The sequence below is a fragment of the Mirounga angustirostris genome, unplaced genomic scaffold (genome assembly GCF_029215605.1).
Source record: "Mirounga angustirostris isolate CCGP_5_RB_7025 unplaced genomic scaffold, mMirAng1.0.hap1 SCAF_9, whole genome shotgun sequence".
In the NCBI taxonomy this organism is placed as follows: domain Eukaryota; kingdom Metazoa; phylum Chordata; class Mammalia; order Carnivora; family Phocidae; genus Mirounga; species Mirounga angustirostris.
In genome coordinates, this window is record NW_026991717.1 from 139958929 (window position 1) to 139975624 (window position 16696).

General features: G+C 53.8%; 1 protein-coding gene across 6 annotated transcripts in view; it reads left to right on the plus strand.

The window, feature by feature from the left end:
* LOC123861921 (uncharacterized) overlaps positions 1–14879 on the plus strand; it is a 34500-nt gene extending 19621 nt beyond the window's left edge. For 4 of the 6 annotated variants that reach the window (XR_008508177.2, XR_006795153.3, XR_010405325.1 and 1 more), the window contains one exon: positions 14518–14879. Coding sequence is in view for 2 of the 6 variants with exons in the window: in XM_064571582.1 (XP_064427652.1) it covers positions 163–191 (29 nt within the window). In the remaining 4 variants the exon portion in view is untranslated. Of the gene's footprint in view, positions 1–162; positions 12972–14517 lie in introns of those variants that run through there. The other 2 variants (XM_064571582.1, XM_064571584.1) reach the window with 2 other exon arrangements.
* Positions 14880–16696: the final 1817 nt, after the last annotated feature.

The window sequence follows — 16696 nt, forward strand, 5'->3', positions numbered from 1 at the left end:
GTGTTCTAAGGCAGGACCCCCAGCCTCCTTGTGTTGTCTCTGTGGCAAAAGAATTCTATAGGCGGCTTCGAGTGCCGGACCCCCAAAGAATTCCTTCTCTCTCGCTCCTCTCAATGAATGGCCCTTTCATTATTGAGTGTCCCTTTGGCTCTTGTGCCCCAGGGCAGACTAGGATGGAAGTGCCCTTGTGAGCTGGGGGGCTCTTCAAAGGGCCAAGGAAAAAACGCGGGCCGAGGGACCAGCCTCTCAAACGGGCTTCGAGCTCCAATGACCTTCGCTCACCCCCTTGAAATGTCTGGAAAACAGAATGGGCAGATTTTCTGTCTTCAAAGTTTCCGGCTAAACCTCTTCAAGTTCTTTATTGTTTGGGACTGAGACACTCAGCAATGGTAATGGGTAGTTTCTTTTGTATTTGCCTTGAAAGGCCAAAATATTTTCATATTGCTACAGACAAAGCCGTCTATTTAGAAATGAACGCCATGTCTGTCCCTTCCCACTGGGGAGACTATGTACGACGTGTGTGTGTGTCTTTATGTACTCTAGGGTCTTGAAACAGGTTTCTCATGGGGATGGCCATTCACTGGGGTCCAGGGGGACACGCCTGCCCTGCCAAGGGGGCCTGGGGAACCCGGCCCTAATTGCACATCTGTCCCAGTTGGTCTAGGACGTGAACCCCGGGAGGGTCCAGCTGCACTAACATTGACTCTGCCTCTGCCTGCATCTGCCACGTGTGTGTTTTGGGACTGTGGCTTGTGCCTTGGTGGTCAGCTTGGTGGGAGGAAGCAGGAGGGTCTAAGATACTGTGGATGTTCTGTTTCTCTTGTTGGGAGGTCATTTCACGGGGATCTGTTACATGATCCAAATAAGGGCCCACGGATGCATGAATGAAGGCAGAAAGGAGTGGATCAACAAATAAATAGGTAAAGAAGTGAGCAAGCCAGGATGAGAGTGCCGTGAACGAGATCCCATTTGATGCCTAGGACATTGATCTCTAAATCAATAAAGTATTGAATCACTGTGTAAAGAGAGCCCCATATGAGCTGATACTCAGTCCTCATGGACCCAGGAATAGGTGTAATGCAAATAGATAGCGCCTGAAGTTTACCAATAAAAGAATAAAATGTAAATAGAAGAGAGAATGACCAAGGGGTGGAAATGCAGAAGCCGGTAGCCACAGGCCTGTGTCATGTGCTTACATAGTCGCTAGGAGGCTAGATCTTCTGTGAAGTGTTCTGATCACAAATGATAGCAATGATAATGATCCTTCTGGGCGGGAGGAAACTTCTGGAGGTGATAAATAGGTTTAGGACAGGATGGCGGTGATGGGTTCGTGGTGCACACTGTGTGTGAAAACACAATTAAAATTAAAAAGCATAAAGAGAAGGTCACTGAAAGGACTCCCAAAGCACTGGTGAGAACAAGAGGATGAGTCCCATCAAAATAAGCCGGTGCAAGAGAGGGAGAGAGGGAGCAGGTGATTGGGAGGGAGAGAGAACACGACAAAACATAAATAGTAAATGGAAGGAAGAACAAGCATTTTCTTAAATTGGGGGATGCACAAATATATAAGGAGGACTACGTCAGGTGATCATAAACCAGGAATTAGGACGAGTCCACACGTGGGCTCCTGGCATAGACAAATAATTAGCAGGTGAAAGGTCAAAGAATAGGTAAAAAAAAAAGAGAGAGAGGACCCAGGACACCAAAGAAGAGAGTTAACTTTTACTAAAAGTTGTCTAATTCCAGGCACACATAAATAAATAAATAAATACAGAAATGAAAGAAAGCCAAAGAGAGAGAGTGAGCAGTGGAAACTCTTGGACCCGGATGGGAGCATGGCCTGAGGGGCTTGTGTCCCCCAGTCCTGGGAGCTGAGTCTGTCCCGTGAAAGGATAAAAGAGAGAATAAAGTAAAATATCCAAATAAAAATCAAGAAGCACGGAAGGAAAAAGGACAGGTTGTCGGTCCAGAAATACAGGAATGGGTGAATACGTACAGGTAGACGGTGGTAGGATTCGTGGTGGAAAGCTGTCATGCAGCAGATTATGGTGAGTCCAATTCTACAAGCCAGGGTGCTATCAATAAAATAAGAAGTCTCCAAATCAACAAGTAATTCAGGATCCAGAGAAACAGATGGGGCGGAGTAAAGGGGAGCCGGGCCCATGGGCAGCAGGGTTGTCATTAATCCCATCTGGGCCCCAAAGCCCCCGGAGAAGGAAGGCAGGCAAGTGGAGGGGAGAAGCAAAGCTGAGCAGGAGGGAAGAGCAGCTCTCAGGGTGTTGGCAACCCAACAGAGAGATGGGGGGATAGGTAGGGGATCCACAGGAGAGGGTGGGCTCAAACCGCGGATCATCATGGGTCGGAGTCTGGGCATTCACTTCCATTAATAGTGGAGTAAGTAGCTGATAAAGAAAAAGAAAACAGGAAGGGAGAATGGTCAGAAGGAAGGAAGGAAGGCAGGCACCCATGGAGGAGCTGCAGGGGTCAGGGATGGCCATTTGCAGGTGGCATTAGGATTCATCGGTCTGGGCGACTGAGCACCGAAGATGCAAAGAACGCAAGAAAGGAGAGACAGAGAGAGAAGCAGGAGAACGGGTTGGGCTGGGGCAGACGGTTGACTATAGATTAGCATGTTTGCAGTTAGGTGTGTTTGCCTCCAGGAGCATAAAAATAGGTACTTAACTAGTGAGAAGGACCCGAGGGATCCATGAGCACCCTAGGGAAGGAGTGAAGGAGAAAAAAGGTTTGTGTTAACTGATGAGGAGGGTGCCTGATTTCCAAAAGAATGAAAGGCAGTGAGAACGATTGAAAGGGTGGGAGAGAAAAAAAAAAACAATCAAGATGGGGAAAAAAAATAAAAATGAAAAAAACCTATAAAAAATAATAAATAAATAGGTCAAACAGTTAAAGTGTAGGAGAGGGAAATGGCTTAGCATCAATTCATCCACATTCATTCAGATCTGGGGCCCCAGAGTTTATAAATGATAAAAACAAGACCATAAATAAAAAGACCGACACACATAGGTATGCGAGAGGGAGGCTCACACTGGAGCCAAGAACACGAGCAGGCGCCGTGAGCCCAGAGTTACGACTGATTCAAAACTGGGCTCTGGAGACGGTGAAATGAATCCTAAACCAAATCGGCAGTACGAGGAATTAACGAACAAAAGGGAGCCTCGCGTGCGCGGGCGCTGCAAAGGATCTGGGAGCCACAGATTATGGTTAATCCAATTCTGTGCACCTGAGGTCCATAAATAAAAGAATAAATATTGAAATAGAAGGGTGACAGAAAGAATGAATGGACACCGGAACGACTGAATTAGAAATGGAGATGCCTGGGACAGCCAGGAGAGCGCTGCCCTTGGGATCTTCACTCATCGGACTCCATGCACCTGAGGCCCCCTCCCGCCCCCAGCCAAAAGATGCAGGGACCCAGCACAGAGGGGAAGAGAGAGGAGAGTGGAGGGAGACTAAGTGAACAAGGAAGCGGGGGAAGGACACCAGAGAAGGGCACTGTGGGTGTGTCCGAAGGAGCAGGCTCTGTTAGGATTAGCCACGAGCTCCTCAGTCCTAAGGGTTTCTAGAGCGAGGAAAGTGGAGGGAGTGGAAAAAGAAGCGAAAGACGAAAAAGGGAAGATAATAAACATGAAAACAACCACAGTGACAAATGGAGAGTTGGGAGAGCTTGTCTGAACAGGGATTATAATTAGTTTACATACACTTTCCTTAAATAGATAAATGCATTACCCCTTTCAGAGAATAAATGAAAAATAAAGGAAATACCCAGCCCAAGGACAAGGCTGCATCTTCCAGCACTGTAATAAAATAGATGCAATGGAGGCCCCTGAATGAATGAATAAATAAATACCTTAAGTGTAAGAGCTGACTCAGTGCCAGGAAGAGAGACTGCAGACGTGCACAGTGGCGTGGTGCTCGGTGTGCAGGGGGCGGGGGGGGGGGGGGCTTACCTGGCGGTTCTCTCACAGGGGAGCAGGAGTGGAAAGGAGGGCCCTGGGTGGGGGGGAGTGGACTCATCCTCTCGTGGGGAGGAGCGATAGAAAGTCAGGAAGGTGAGATTTGGGAAGAAATACAAGAAAGGAATAGGGAACAAAAATGCTGAATGAGCACGTAAATAAAGCTTGTGAAGGGAGGTCTGCATGCCCAAGGCTGATTGTGGAGGCCCACAGATGAGGGAATTAGGTGTAAAGGGATGCATGGAGGAGGAACTGGAAGGGAGGGACGGAGGGAGGAAGGAAGGAAGGAACAAGGAAAGAAGGAAAAAAGAAGGAGGAAGGAAGGAAGGAATAAGGAAGGGAGGAAGGAAGGAACAAGGAAGGAGGGAGGAAGGAAGAAGGAAGGGGGAAGGAAGTAGGAAGGAGGAAGGAAGGAGGAAGGAGGAAGGAAGTAGGAAGGAAAGAATAAGGAAGGAGGAAGGAAGGAAGGAAGGAACAAGGAAGGAGGAAGGAAGGAAGGAACAAGGAAAGAAGGAAAAAAGAAGGAGGAAGGAAGAAACAAGGAAGGAAGTAGGAAGGAGGAAGGAAGTAGGAAGGAAAGAATAAGGAAGGAGGAAGGAAGGAAGGAACAAGGAAGGAGGAAGGAAGAAAGGAAAGAATAAGGAAGGAGGAAGGAAGGGGGAAGGAAGGAAGGAAGGAACAAGGAAAGAGGAGGGCAGGTAGGCAGGCGGGCAGGCAGAAAGGCAGGGGCTTCTCTGGCCCTGAGTCCAGGCAGCTGAACGAGAGGGTGAGAGGAGGGACGGCTCTTGGCCTATCGTGTGCTTGGTGCGAGCACTTTGCCTGGCAGGGAGGAACTGGCTCAGGAAGACCCTGGCTGCGGAGGGCCAGGGCGCCATCCTGGCTATGTGGGCCATTTCACCTCATTTCTCTGATCCTCAGTTTCCCCATTGGTAAACTTGGAAGGGCATCAGCTTCCTGCTTGGATTGATCGTGGGGGCAAATGCCGTCCCACCTGTTGGCAGTGCCCTGTCCACGGCCCTGGGTAGGCGGAGGGGCTCGGGCCCTGGGCCTTGCAGAAGGCTGTGTGAACCAGGAGTGTGGGGCCGGGTGGGTGTCTTGGCCCCTCCCTGGGCTGGGTCACCTGTGAGGGAGGCTCTTCCCGCCAGGGGGCAGCAGAGGGCAAGGGAGCAGGAGGCCCTGGGGCTCGTGGGCCCCGCCCCTGGGCTGTCCGGGTGTGGCGCCACCCTTATGCAGGGGCTGTGCAGGTTAGAACCGGGCCAGGAGGGCCTGAGAAGGTTGACCCAGGAGCCCAGTGACCCAGGTGCCCAGAGGCAAGTCACCGGAAGCCTTGTTCATGAAACCTTCTGAAATGTGCCCAGGTGCCCTCCAGCCTGGTCTTCTAGGGGGTGGGCCGCTTGCCCTTCTCAACGGGGGGGGTGGGGATGTCTTGGGCAGGTGCACCTCGGCCCGGGGTTGCAGACGTGGTCCCGGGATCCCGGCCCCCTTGACATGGCATCCCCAGAGCCCGTTTCAAGGCCTCACTGTCTTCTCGACTGTTTTCCGATGTCCTCTGTATCTGGGCAGAGATCGCGTTGGGGTGTGTGTTGGAATTGTCCTCTCTCCTCCTGACCTGCCCTCCTGGGGCCGTGGCAGGTCGGGGAGTTCGTTTGTACTGACGTTTCTGACCCCAGGGACTCCCTGGGTCTGTCCAGTCTCCGTTCTCTGTAGTGGACGGGGTCTGTGCAAGTTGTCTGTTATGTGCCTGTTTGTCTGCAAAAACTAGAACCGAAGTCCCCCTCGAGCTCTCAATTTCTCTTTGGGACATTAAACCAAAATTGGATTCTTGACCAGTGCCCTGAGCAGGGGGAGCCATCTTGGCCGGAGCCTGGGTGTGTGGCTGGGAGCACGAGGAACCCAGAGGAGCCGGGCTGGGTGGGGCTGGCGTTGGGGCTTACACCTGCAATGACTTTGGACCCTGGGTGGGAGCAGGCGCCGGGGGAGGGGGGGCTGCCGCAGTGGGGGCCAGCCATGCTGAAGGTGTTCACTCGGGGCAGTGAAATGGGGGGCACAGGATTCATAGCTGTAGAGTTTGAGACAGGACGTGAGGAGGGAAGTGAGGGCGGATTGGGTGACTTCCATGCCTCTCGTGTGGCCCCGAATGGAGGATGGAATTTATGCGTCAGGAGCCACCCTTCTGTGCCTCCAGAATTACATGCCTGGGCCACGTGAGCAAGGCCACATGGGCCTATATGCTGGGGCTGCAGGGCTCTGCTCTCCTTCCCCTAGGAATCTGGGGGCTCTGGGCTCTGCCTCAGCCGGCCTGAAGCCTGAGGGGTGCACTGGCACCCTGAGACACCTGCTAACACAGGGACCCCCAAAGAGCTTCCCTAATCAGCCCACATATCACCCTGTGGACTAGGGTGGGGGCAGGAGGGGCCCGGAGCAGGGAGAACCCTTATGTGGTTATTTTAAGTCAGCTGAGGAGCAGGAAAACTTTAAAATGTTGGGTGTGCAGTCGGGGGGAGGAGGAAGGGGCCACACCCAAATGCCCAGAAGTAGAGGAAGGGGGACATACCTCTAAGGGAGCCTTCTCCCCGTGTCTGAGGGGCTGTTGAGAGGTCCCAGGGGCTGGAAATGGGCCAATGGGAGAAGCTCCAGGGAGACTTGCGGGTGCCCCGATGGGTGTGTGGGTGGGGATCCAGTGGATTGTTTGTGTTCTCAGGAATGCAGAGGGCATGAGGATTGTCAGGTCAGGATGCGCAGAGTCTTTGGCTCTTAAGAGTTTTAAATCTGCTGTTCTAAGGGTCTCCGTTCTGGGGTGCTGAGATTCAGGACATGGCTTCCCCCCTGTCACCCCTCCCCACCAATGGCTGCAGAAGCCAGAGTAGGATTCCTGTAGGGGCCTCCATTTATCCCAACCAACCCATGAGCTCCGAGTTGGGATCTCAGTGCTCCCCTCTGATCAGGGCACATCTTCAGTGTGTTTTTCTTTCTTTTAACTTATTAAAACAAGACCAAATTTTCTCTCTTGGACTTTGACTTTTGCATGCACTCCATGCACAAATCCTTCCCCTGGTGACACCAGGAGCTCTATTTAGACTCCTCTGTGACTCCCAAATTCCTCCTCGGGAAGCTCAGCCTCAGGACTGACCTTCCAGAGGCTGGAGGCTGGAGGCTGGGCCTCAGGGGCAGACAGGCCAAGGCCCCCCTTGTGTTCCTAATGTAAATGGTGTGGATGGCACATGACCTAGAGCGGGAGGTCACCCATCACCCTGACACGTCATGCCACTGTCTTTCTCCCCTTCACATTCTTGTCTGTGGGCATACTTTTATTTATTTTTTTTAAATGGACATCTTTTTTCTTTTTTTTTTAAATAAGCATCCAGTTTTTAAACCTTGCCCTTTTCACCACATGCATCCTGCGTTGTCCATGCAATATTTTTGTCATCAGCGTTTTTCTTTTTTTCCATGGAAAAAAATATCATCACCTCACTGGCTGTGTCGTGTCCCATCGAGTGGTTATATGCCATCGTTTGCAATGCCGACCTGCTATTGTTATGTATAACTCATCTTTTTTTTTTCCCCCTAATGCTATGAATTCCACCACGGCGAATGGCTTTGTGCACATCAATTTTTTTCATTCTTACGAATTGCTTTCCTTCACCCTGAAATGACCATTGCTTCATGGCATGCCAGTTTCTCCTGCTAGACTGTGAGCCCCTTAAGGGCAAGGAGCTTGCCAAATTAATCTTTGTACCTCCAGTGCCCGCCATGTTGTGAATGCTGCATGGATGGCGTGCCGGGTGAGACGGTCGAAGGATGAGTGAATGCATGGATGCTGAATGTATGATTGGCTCTCCTAGGGTCGAGCTTCTTGAGTGAAAGGCCAGGGAGTTTGTATGGGTGTTGACTAATTTCCGAGGGCCTCTAGCATTTTACAATGTCCAGTGATGTATTAGCATTTTGTTAAGATATTGCTAGTTTATCTCTGTTAAACAGTGTTTTTCTGTCATATTAACTTGCATTGCTTTGATTACTAATGAAGGTTGAGCATTTTCACATATACTTGTTAACCAATTGTATTTTCTCTTCTGTGAACTGTTTGTCCAAGTCCATTGGGTCATGGCTTTCTGGTGAGACTGGTCGAGGATGGAATGGGTGTCCTTGGGACGCAGTGAGCCCTCCGTCACTGGAGGCATTCAAGGGGCAGGCCAGGCAGACACCTGATGAGGGTAGTTTAAAGGAGGTTCACACAGCAGGTGTGGGGTTGGTCTAGACGGTCTTGCAGGTCTATTTGACCAAGATTTGCTTCTCCCTGGAAATGGGGGGTCGGGACATCTTCCATTTGGCAGCCTGGCAACATGTAAGATGGCATCCCCTGGGTGGGGGGTTCATGCATTTATGATTTATAAACTCTACACCGCACCCTCTGGAACTCTCGTGGGACAGGAATATCTCTTTGACCCTCCGAGGTCCAGATAGCCATGCCTAGCATCTCGTGCAGTTAGCTGGTGACTTCTCACCAGCCCTGACACCCAGCCCTATTTCCCTTTGAGGAAGCCAGCCCCCTGGACCATCACTTTCCACCTCTTAGGGAATCAAGAGAGGCCATCTGCTGTCCTTTTCATTCCCAGTGTCCTGTGATGTGTGAGCAAATGTCCCCGAGGCCTTAGATGGATGGCACGTATTGGGTCAGGACTGGTGGAGAATCCTTCAGGTTTTCTTCAGCGGGGCAATTACATTTTGTGATCCAAGCAGCAGGATGGACCCCATGGTCTTCCTGGGTTTCCCCTTGTGCCCCACTACAAACGAACCTCGGCTCAAAGGCCATCGAGACCATTTGGCGAGGGTGTGTTCCCCACGGAGAGCTTGCCCTACCTTCCAGAACAACCCCTGCCCTCAACAGGGAGCTGCTTCTTCCCGCCGAGCCCCCTCTACTATAGCACTGAGCGATGTTTGCCTGCGTCAGAATTAGTCACGCACATGTCTGTCCCAGCATCGAGGCTTGGGAGGCCAGCAATGACTTCCAGTGTTGATTTAATCCATCCATCCATTCATCTGTGCATTTGGCCTCCATTTCTTGACCTGGTGCTTTGGCCTCTCCCCTTCCCTGAAAGCAAGCCTTTTCATTTTGGGCGGGCTGTGTAGCTCCACGGGCTGTGGTCATGAAGCGAACGCCCTTATTAGAGCTTTCTCCTCCGGGGTCACTGCTCTGAGCACGTCCCAGCTGGACTCATCCGCCACTGTCACCCACACGGCTTCTGTCCCCATGGTGCTTTCCCAGGCATCACCCACCGCGGCGGGTCCAGGGCCGGGGTCCGAGAGGGCCCCCCACCCGTGAGCGGAGGTGTCCTCCCCAGGCCGCCCTGCCTGGTGCATGGTCCCTGCCATGAGCTTTGCCTTCAGCCTCTCTGCTTCCCCCACCCGATGGCAGTGGTTGTAATTCACCCCTTCATTCCTTCATCCCTTCATTCCTTCGCAATCGACAAACATTTCTTCAAATTAGCTAGTGCTATGCTAGAGTGGGCTCCCAAGGACTCATCCCCGATGTCCTCCTTTTGGAAGACAAGACGAGCATGGCTGCAAGGGGCCGTGTTTGTGTGGTAGCAAAAGGCTCGACCCTTGGTTCAGCCCCAACTTCGAGATCCGAGTTCCGTTGGAAGTTTGGTTGCCCTCCCCGACTTTGCTCCTTACAAAACTAGGTCGATTGGTAATCAGCAAACCGTGTCCCTGGGTGTTCAGAAATCATAACCTGTGTCCTCAAGAGGCCAGAGTGATGGCTAGGGGGTCTGAGATGAACGGCTGCTTCCGGCCGTGAGCTGGCTTTTAAGTCATTAGGACACCCTGATCTTGCCCGGTGGTGATCTTAGAGTCGTTCCTGTCCCTTTCGAAATTAGTTAATGCTGGGCTCTATTTAGAGAAAACTGGGAGAGATGATTGCTCCCGGAGGTGATAAGGAGCATGCCCTGTGCGGGGGTCTGCACAGAATTTTCCGTTGGCAGACCTGGGCATCCAAGACACATGGTACTTCGCAAACCCTGGACGTGGCCCCAAGCATTCACGTGGGTCCCAGGCACCCCCCCACCCCCACCCCTTTTGCTCACTGCTGCCCGTGGGGGACAAGGCAGAGGTCTTGGGGCCTCTGCTTAGAATTCTGCTGTGTATTCATTGCATTGGAGAGAGGGCGTAGTGAGCAAAGCCAGGACCCTGGAGCTGGACAAACGTGTGTGGTTTAAACTGACCGTGACAGCTTGAGTCTGTCTTCTGGGACAGAAGCACCCACCTCGCAGGGCTGTTGTGAGGATTGCTGTAACCAGGGCTTTGAACTGGGATTCTGACCAGGTGGTGCGCGTGCCCCCGGGGGCTGCTGGGGGTGGGATGGCAGGCCAGGTGGGGCAGCCTGACTCAGCAGGTTAGCAGGGAATGGCTTTGCTAGACATGCAGGGGCACCGTGGGGTAGGGTGCTAAATTGCTTTGACATTGTAGGGCTAGACAGGAGTAATTTTGGCAGGGACCTTTATGCCGGGGGCATGGGCCTCTTTGGGCAACACCCTTGCCCCCCCTGGGGTACGCGTTCACGCTCACCTCCGTTAAAGGTTGGAAGCACCCACTGGGTCTTGCCTACCGCTGTGTCTGGCCTGTGGGCGGCACTTACACTCGACCCTCCCTCCGCAAGAGATCTCTCCTGGCAGTGTCCTCCCCGCTGAGATATTAGGCAGCAGCCATCAAAGACCGCAATGTCCCCTCTCTCAATTAACTTTTGGGCTCAAATGCCAGCAGCCTGGGTGCCTAACACAGTACCAAGCCAGTGGTAGGGGTCGCCTTCCATTTTTGTTGAATGGACGCATGGGTGAATGGCCAAATAACGGATTGTAACCAAATGCAAGTGGCAGATGTTAAAACCCTTACTAAGAGTTTGTATTTCGCTCCTGATGAACCTGTTAACAATTGTTGTATTGTATCTTACGGACTTCTGTATGACTCGTGTTGTTTGAAAACCAGGATTCTTGTTTGGGGTGTCGTGAGATGAAACTTTTTAGCTGTCTGTGTTCTGTGTTAGGAATTAGAACCCGGCAGACCCGGGGGGCCACCTAACTAACTGTGCAGTGCTGGGCAAGTCACTTCTCCTCTCTGACCCTTGGTCTCTCTCCTTTTCTCTGATGGGTCACCAGAAAGCTCCCTCCACTGGGTGGTTGGGAGGCCAGGGGCTGGGTCAGCTATAACAGAGCTGATCAAACGCTGGCGCTCATTGAGGATCGTCGTATGTTGGGGGCTGTCCGGCAGGTTCCAAGCCTTTGCGGGATCTAAGTGAGTTGAAAGTCCGTATTGATTTTATGCTCAGATTGTATCTCGACAGTCAATGGAACGTGTAAGACAGAGGCTGAGCGGTCTGCAAGTATTTAGCGAGTTGGCCCAGGGTAAATACTGGTTTGATTGAGGAGTGACGGCTTTTTTCCTTCCTTGGAGCCTGCCCCCCGACCCCCACGCCATCCCACTTTCCATCCAGGCTGCTGCTTCTCACGTGGAGGTGGCAGCAGGCTGGGGGGACTGCTTGGGGCTTGCTGTACCTGTTCATGCCGTGTCTGATGGTGGGGGGTCCTGCAGACACCTGTGTGCGCCCCGGGTCGAGTCCGCCAGGCAGGAAGAGGTTTAGAGGGGCTTTTGCTGATGTCTTCGGGGCCATCTTCTTCTGCCCTTTAGGGGAAAGGCCCCTGTGCTCCTCATTTCCTCACCCCTCTTCCTTCTTTCTCTGGCTGCAAGGTGAAGAAATCGGTCTGCAGTTTCGTCTGGGGGCCTGGAACCAAGCTGGGGCAGGGCTGTTAACCACCATGCCCCGCAAGCTTCCTGCTTGGTTGGGGGTGTGGGCCCGGTTTCTCGATGAGGGAGCTGAGATTCAGAGAGAGCTGGGGATCAGAGCCAGGGCTGAGCAGTCCTACCTGAGGAGCTAGTGCCCTTTGACCCTGCCAGCCAATCTCTCCCAGTTACTGTGGCCGGCCTCTGCTGGCCCATGTGTACCTGGCCCTGCCCCTGGCAGGGGTCACAGTGCGCCACAGCTCAGTTGGGTCCCAGTGGGCCTTGGAAGCTTGGCTGCATTTGAGAAGATATTAGGGGTCATTTTGGGTTGGGGGGTCTCTTCAGGAGACCCCTGAGTTTCTTTCCTGGCCCTTGTCTCATGCTTGTGAGACAGAGCATTCTGCTTTGTCATCCCCAAACGCCATCTGCACCCCCAGCCTCTCTCCTGTCCTGCCCTCCCTCTGTGGAAGCCTCACTGGCCTCCCCTTCTTTCTGCCTCCTGGGCGCTCTTTATGGCCCTCACTGCTGTCCACCTGATCAGCTCTTTCAGTTGCCTGAGATTTTACTGTGAGGTCTGGCCTCCAGCCCTGTGCACCCGCCTCCAGGAGCTCTGGCACCGGACTCCCCGGTACTCCCCTCCCTTGGGCTTAGCTTAGGGGGTCCTCGCTGTGTCACTGTTTGACGTCTGCCCCGTGGACATCACACTTCCTTGAGAACATGTCTGAGCAGAGGGGGGCCTTGCCTCGGTGCTCCCGAGGGACTCCACGGGAGGGACAGGTGGTAGGCCCCTCCTCCCAGGGGACTCTGAGTCTATGTTCAGGTGTCTGCTCCCCGATAGGCCTCGGGCTCCTGGAAGCTTAAGCTTGTGTGTGACCCAGGATGAGGGAGTCTCCCAGGGGCCCAGTGTTGACAGGTCACCCACCCCTTGAAATGGGCAGGGCTGGGTCCCCGTTTCCTGAGGGCAGGTGAGGGAGTGGAGGTTCAGTGGGGTCACAGCCAAGCTGTAGTTGAACCCTTACTCTGAGATTTGTGCTTCTCTGACCCTTCACTTCACTAGTAGATGCCTAACAGATGCTCACTGACTGACGAGGCAGGGTTTTTCATGGACGTGAAGAACTGAATTGATGGTCGGCTGATAGGCAAGTTGAATCCACATGTGTTTCTTTAGGAGGAAAGTGTGTTTTTTTGGCAAAGACTCTTCAGGGCAATTCCTGAGGGTCTCCGCCTATGGTGGGGGCTCCCCCTGGGGCAGGTGCAGCCCAGAGGAGGGTCCCTCCTGATAGAAATGTTTGTCTTCTGCCCATTTTTGAAGTATTTATGTCTAGAATAAAACTTCATTTAGGCTCAAGTGTCCTCGTTTGTGTTGTGGCCCAAGTGATTTTGATAATGTGGCATTTGGTAATGCCCAGGCTGGAGGGAGGCCCTGGTAACGCCCCCCTCTGTGGCTGGCGGTGGGCCCTGAGGGGGTGGAAGTCTCCACCTGAAACGGCTTTGTTTCCAGCCCTGGTGACAACCTGTATGGCACGTGCCGAGTCTGAGATGCAGCCGTGGGCACCCCAAAAATGCGGGGGGATTGGACTCCAGACCTTGGTTCCTTTTATCTGCTCTCACCCTCAAAGCACAATACCCGGGCACAAATTGAGGGATGGGACCCTGGAGGTCTTGCTCTTTTGAATTCTGGTCCCAGTGTCACCGTTTGCCAGGGCAATGGCCTTGGGCAGGTTACAGGCATCCCGAGTCTTGGTTTTCCCACCTGTAGAATGGGTACTGAATGATAATATCCACTCAAAGGACGCTGGTAGCCCCCGAGTGCAGGCTGCGTGCCTTGCTGCACCCCATATGCTGGCTCTGAGAATCAAGGTCTGGGTTTAAGGCCACTCTGGGGCCTGTGTGTGTGTGTGTGTGGCCTGGCCAAATTTTTGCTCACCTGTAACCTGGAAATAGTCACGTTTACCTGGCACGGTTATTGTGGGATTCAATGAGATTGTTGATATGAAAATAAATGCTTTGTTACCTGGCACACGGGTGGCCTCGCCCCTTGTTCTCTGGTGAACCCTGGGTCTGACCACAGTGCCTGCGGCCTATGGGCGCTGGTCACAGAAGCTCTGTGCTCCCCAGAACTACAGTGGCCCAAGTGGCTGGTGTGTGGAGTGGAGGGCGTCAGGGAAGCACACGGCCAGCTCTGGGGAGGCAGCGAGGGAGGAGGGAAGGGTTTGCTTTTAAATACAGAGATTTAGCAGGGTCAGAGGGGGTGGGGTTGAGGCCAAAGGTGTCGGGGGTGGGGGTGGGATCAGGGAGAACTTTTAGAAACCCTCAGAGGATGGGGAGGCTAATATTTTAGAGAACAACCAAGTTTAATTGGCAGTGGTTTGGGCAGGATAGCTGGGGTGGTGTTTAGAAAGGCCAGGAGTTCCAGATTCTGGGTTAGTGAGGTGAGAACCTTCAGAGGTCCCAGGTGCAGGAGGGTGTCGGGACTAAGGGTACGCTTCTGGAAATCTCTGCAGGTGGGGGAGACTGGGGAAGTGGTGACGTGTGGGAGCCCAGAGATCGAGGGGCACTAGCTAGAGGGGGCAGGAGCTGGTGCCTGGGTGCTCCCCTGGCCCCCCAAGGCTGCTGGGAGCCGGGGCCTTCTCCCCGTGGTGTCCGGTGGTGCCCAGTCCCGGGGGCGTCTCTCCTCTCCTCGCCCCCCTGGCCTGCCTGTCTGCATGAGAACTTGTCAGCCAGTGAGACCGGGAGCGGGCCCCTTCATCTGCACCTGTGTCTCTCCCAGCCTCCGCAGCCACAGGGACACCCTGCACACGCTCCTGCGGGACAGGCCGGACCCAAAGACTCTGCACCAGGGCCGCCCCCTGCGAGGAGGGGCATGCTCTCCTGGCCTCTCCTTGCGTAGCCACCCGCCCTCTGACTGATGGACTGCACTGATCTGAGGCTCAGACAAGCGGGCTGGACCCCTACCCACCCCTCATGAACCCTGAGACTTGGGGGAGCCACCGAGCCTTCACTTGTCCACACCTGAGGAGTGGGCTCGGACACCTACCTCACAGGGTTGTTGTGAGGAGCGAGTGATGTGGTTTGAAAGCGCCTGACCTGGGGCTTGGCACACCCTTTTGTGCTCTCAATAAATGTGTTTCTTGCCTTAACAAAAACAGTGATGGATGTGCTACTAATATGAGGAGGGCTGAATGTCGGGTGTCCTGTCTGGCTGGGGCTGCTCTCATCCAGGGCGTGTGGCGGGCGGGGAGGGCAGGGGAGCCAGCTCTGACCTCCTGTGGTGGATGCGTGTTGGGGTGAACTAACTCGGGCTGGTCCCCTTCCTTCTAATGGTTTTGGGATGTCACGTTCCTTTCCAGAAAGGAATGTAGCTGGGGAGTGGAGGAAGTCTGAGCTGAGCGCAGCGTTGGGGGTCCCAAGAGCCCCAGAGGGGCCGCCCCCAGGCTGCGACTCTTCCTCCCCTCCTCCTGCACTCCCAGGGCCCAGCAGGAGCCAGGCAGAGCTGTGGTCCTGCTCGAACTGACGGTGAGTGCGTGGCCAGCCTGGGTTATGACCCAGGGCCAACGCTCACTGCACAGGATGGTTACCGAGCTCAGCGGGACCCTGAGGAAGCTGCAGGGGTGGAACCTCAGACGCAGCCACTGTCCCCCCTGGCACGGGCACCGAGCCTTGTGCCTCCGAGACCCAGCTCAGGAAAGTCAGACTGTTGGCCGAATGGTGACGGAGAGGAGCAAGGGCAAGGGACCTGTGGACCCAAGTCCACACGGAGTCCTGGGGGTCATCACACCTGGCTTTGCTGGAGCAGATGAACTGGACATGCAACCAGTGGGAAAGGAGAGGCTGACCTCTGCCACTGCCACCATCAACACCTGAAGTCACCACCACTGCCACCTCCATCACCTCCTCCTCCTTCCTCCTCCACCTTCTTTCTACCTCTTCCTCCTCCTTCTTCCTCCTTCATCACCTTCTTCTTCCTACCTTCTCTTCCTCCCTCCTCCTCCTCCTCCTATTCCTCTTTCTTCTCGTCTTCCTCCCCTCCTCCTCCCCCACGCAGGGAGGTGCCTCAAGAGAACTACAGGAGAGTCCCACCATGGGGCTGAGCATGGCCCCTTCGCAGAAAGAAAGAACCACCTTGGTGCCAATGGCCATGTCTCAGCCAAGGAGACTTGACCCCAGTCCCTGATGGAGATGATGAGACTCATGGTACAGAGTATGGTCCAGGCAGCATGGAGACAAGAGGAAGATGGCCTCCAGAGTGTGTCCCACTGAGATGAGTCCGTTCCAGCCAAGGTGGGGCCAAGGAGCCGGGAGAGTCCTGCCCATGGTGGTCAGAGCCCCAGCCTCTGATGTCGTTCAGCTGTCCATGATGAAGGGCCTTCTTGATGTTCCAGAGCTGAGACCCTAGATCCATCCTCTGATGACGTTCAGATGTCCATGATGAAGGGCCTCCTTGATGTTCCAGAGCTGAGACCCAGCTCCAGCCTCTGATGACGTTCAGATGTCCATGATGAAGGGCCCCTTTGATGTTCCAGAGCTGAGACCCCAGCACCAGCCTCCCATGAAGCTCAGATGTCCATGATGAAGGGTCTCCTTGAAGTTCCAGAGCTGAGACCCCAGCTCCAGCCTCCCATGAAGCTCAGATGTCCATGATGAAGGGCCCCTTTGATATTCCAGAGCCGAGACCCCAGCTCTAGCCTCCCATGAAGCTCAGATGTCCACGATGAAGGTTCCTCTTGATGTTCCAGAGCCAAGAATGCAGTTCCAGCCTCTGATGAAGCTCAGATGTCCATGATGATGGGCCACCTTGATGTTTCAGAGCCAAGATCCCAGTTCCGGCCTCTGATGAAACTCAGATGTCCATGATGAAGGGGCCCCTTGACGTTCCAGAGCCAAGACTCCAGCTCCAGCCACCAATGAAGATCTTGCATCCAGAATGAAGGTCCCCTTGATGTTCCAGA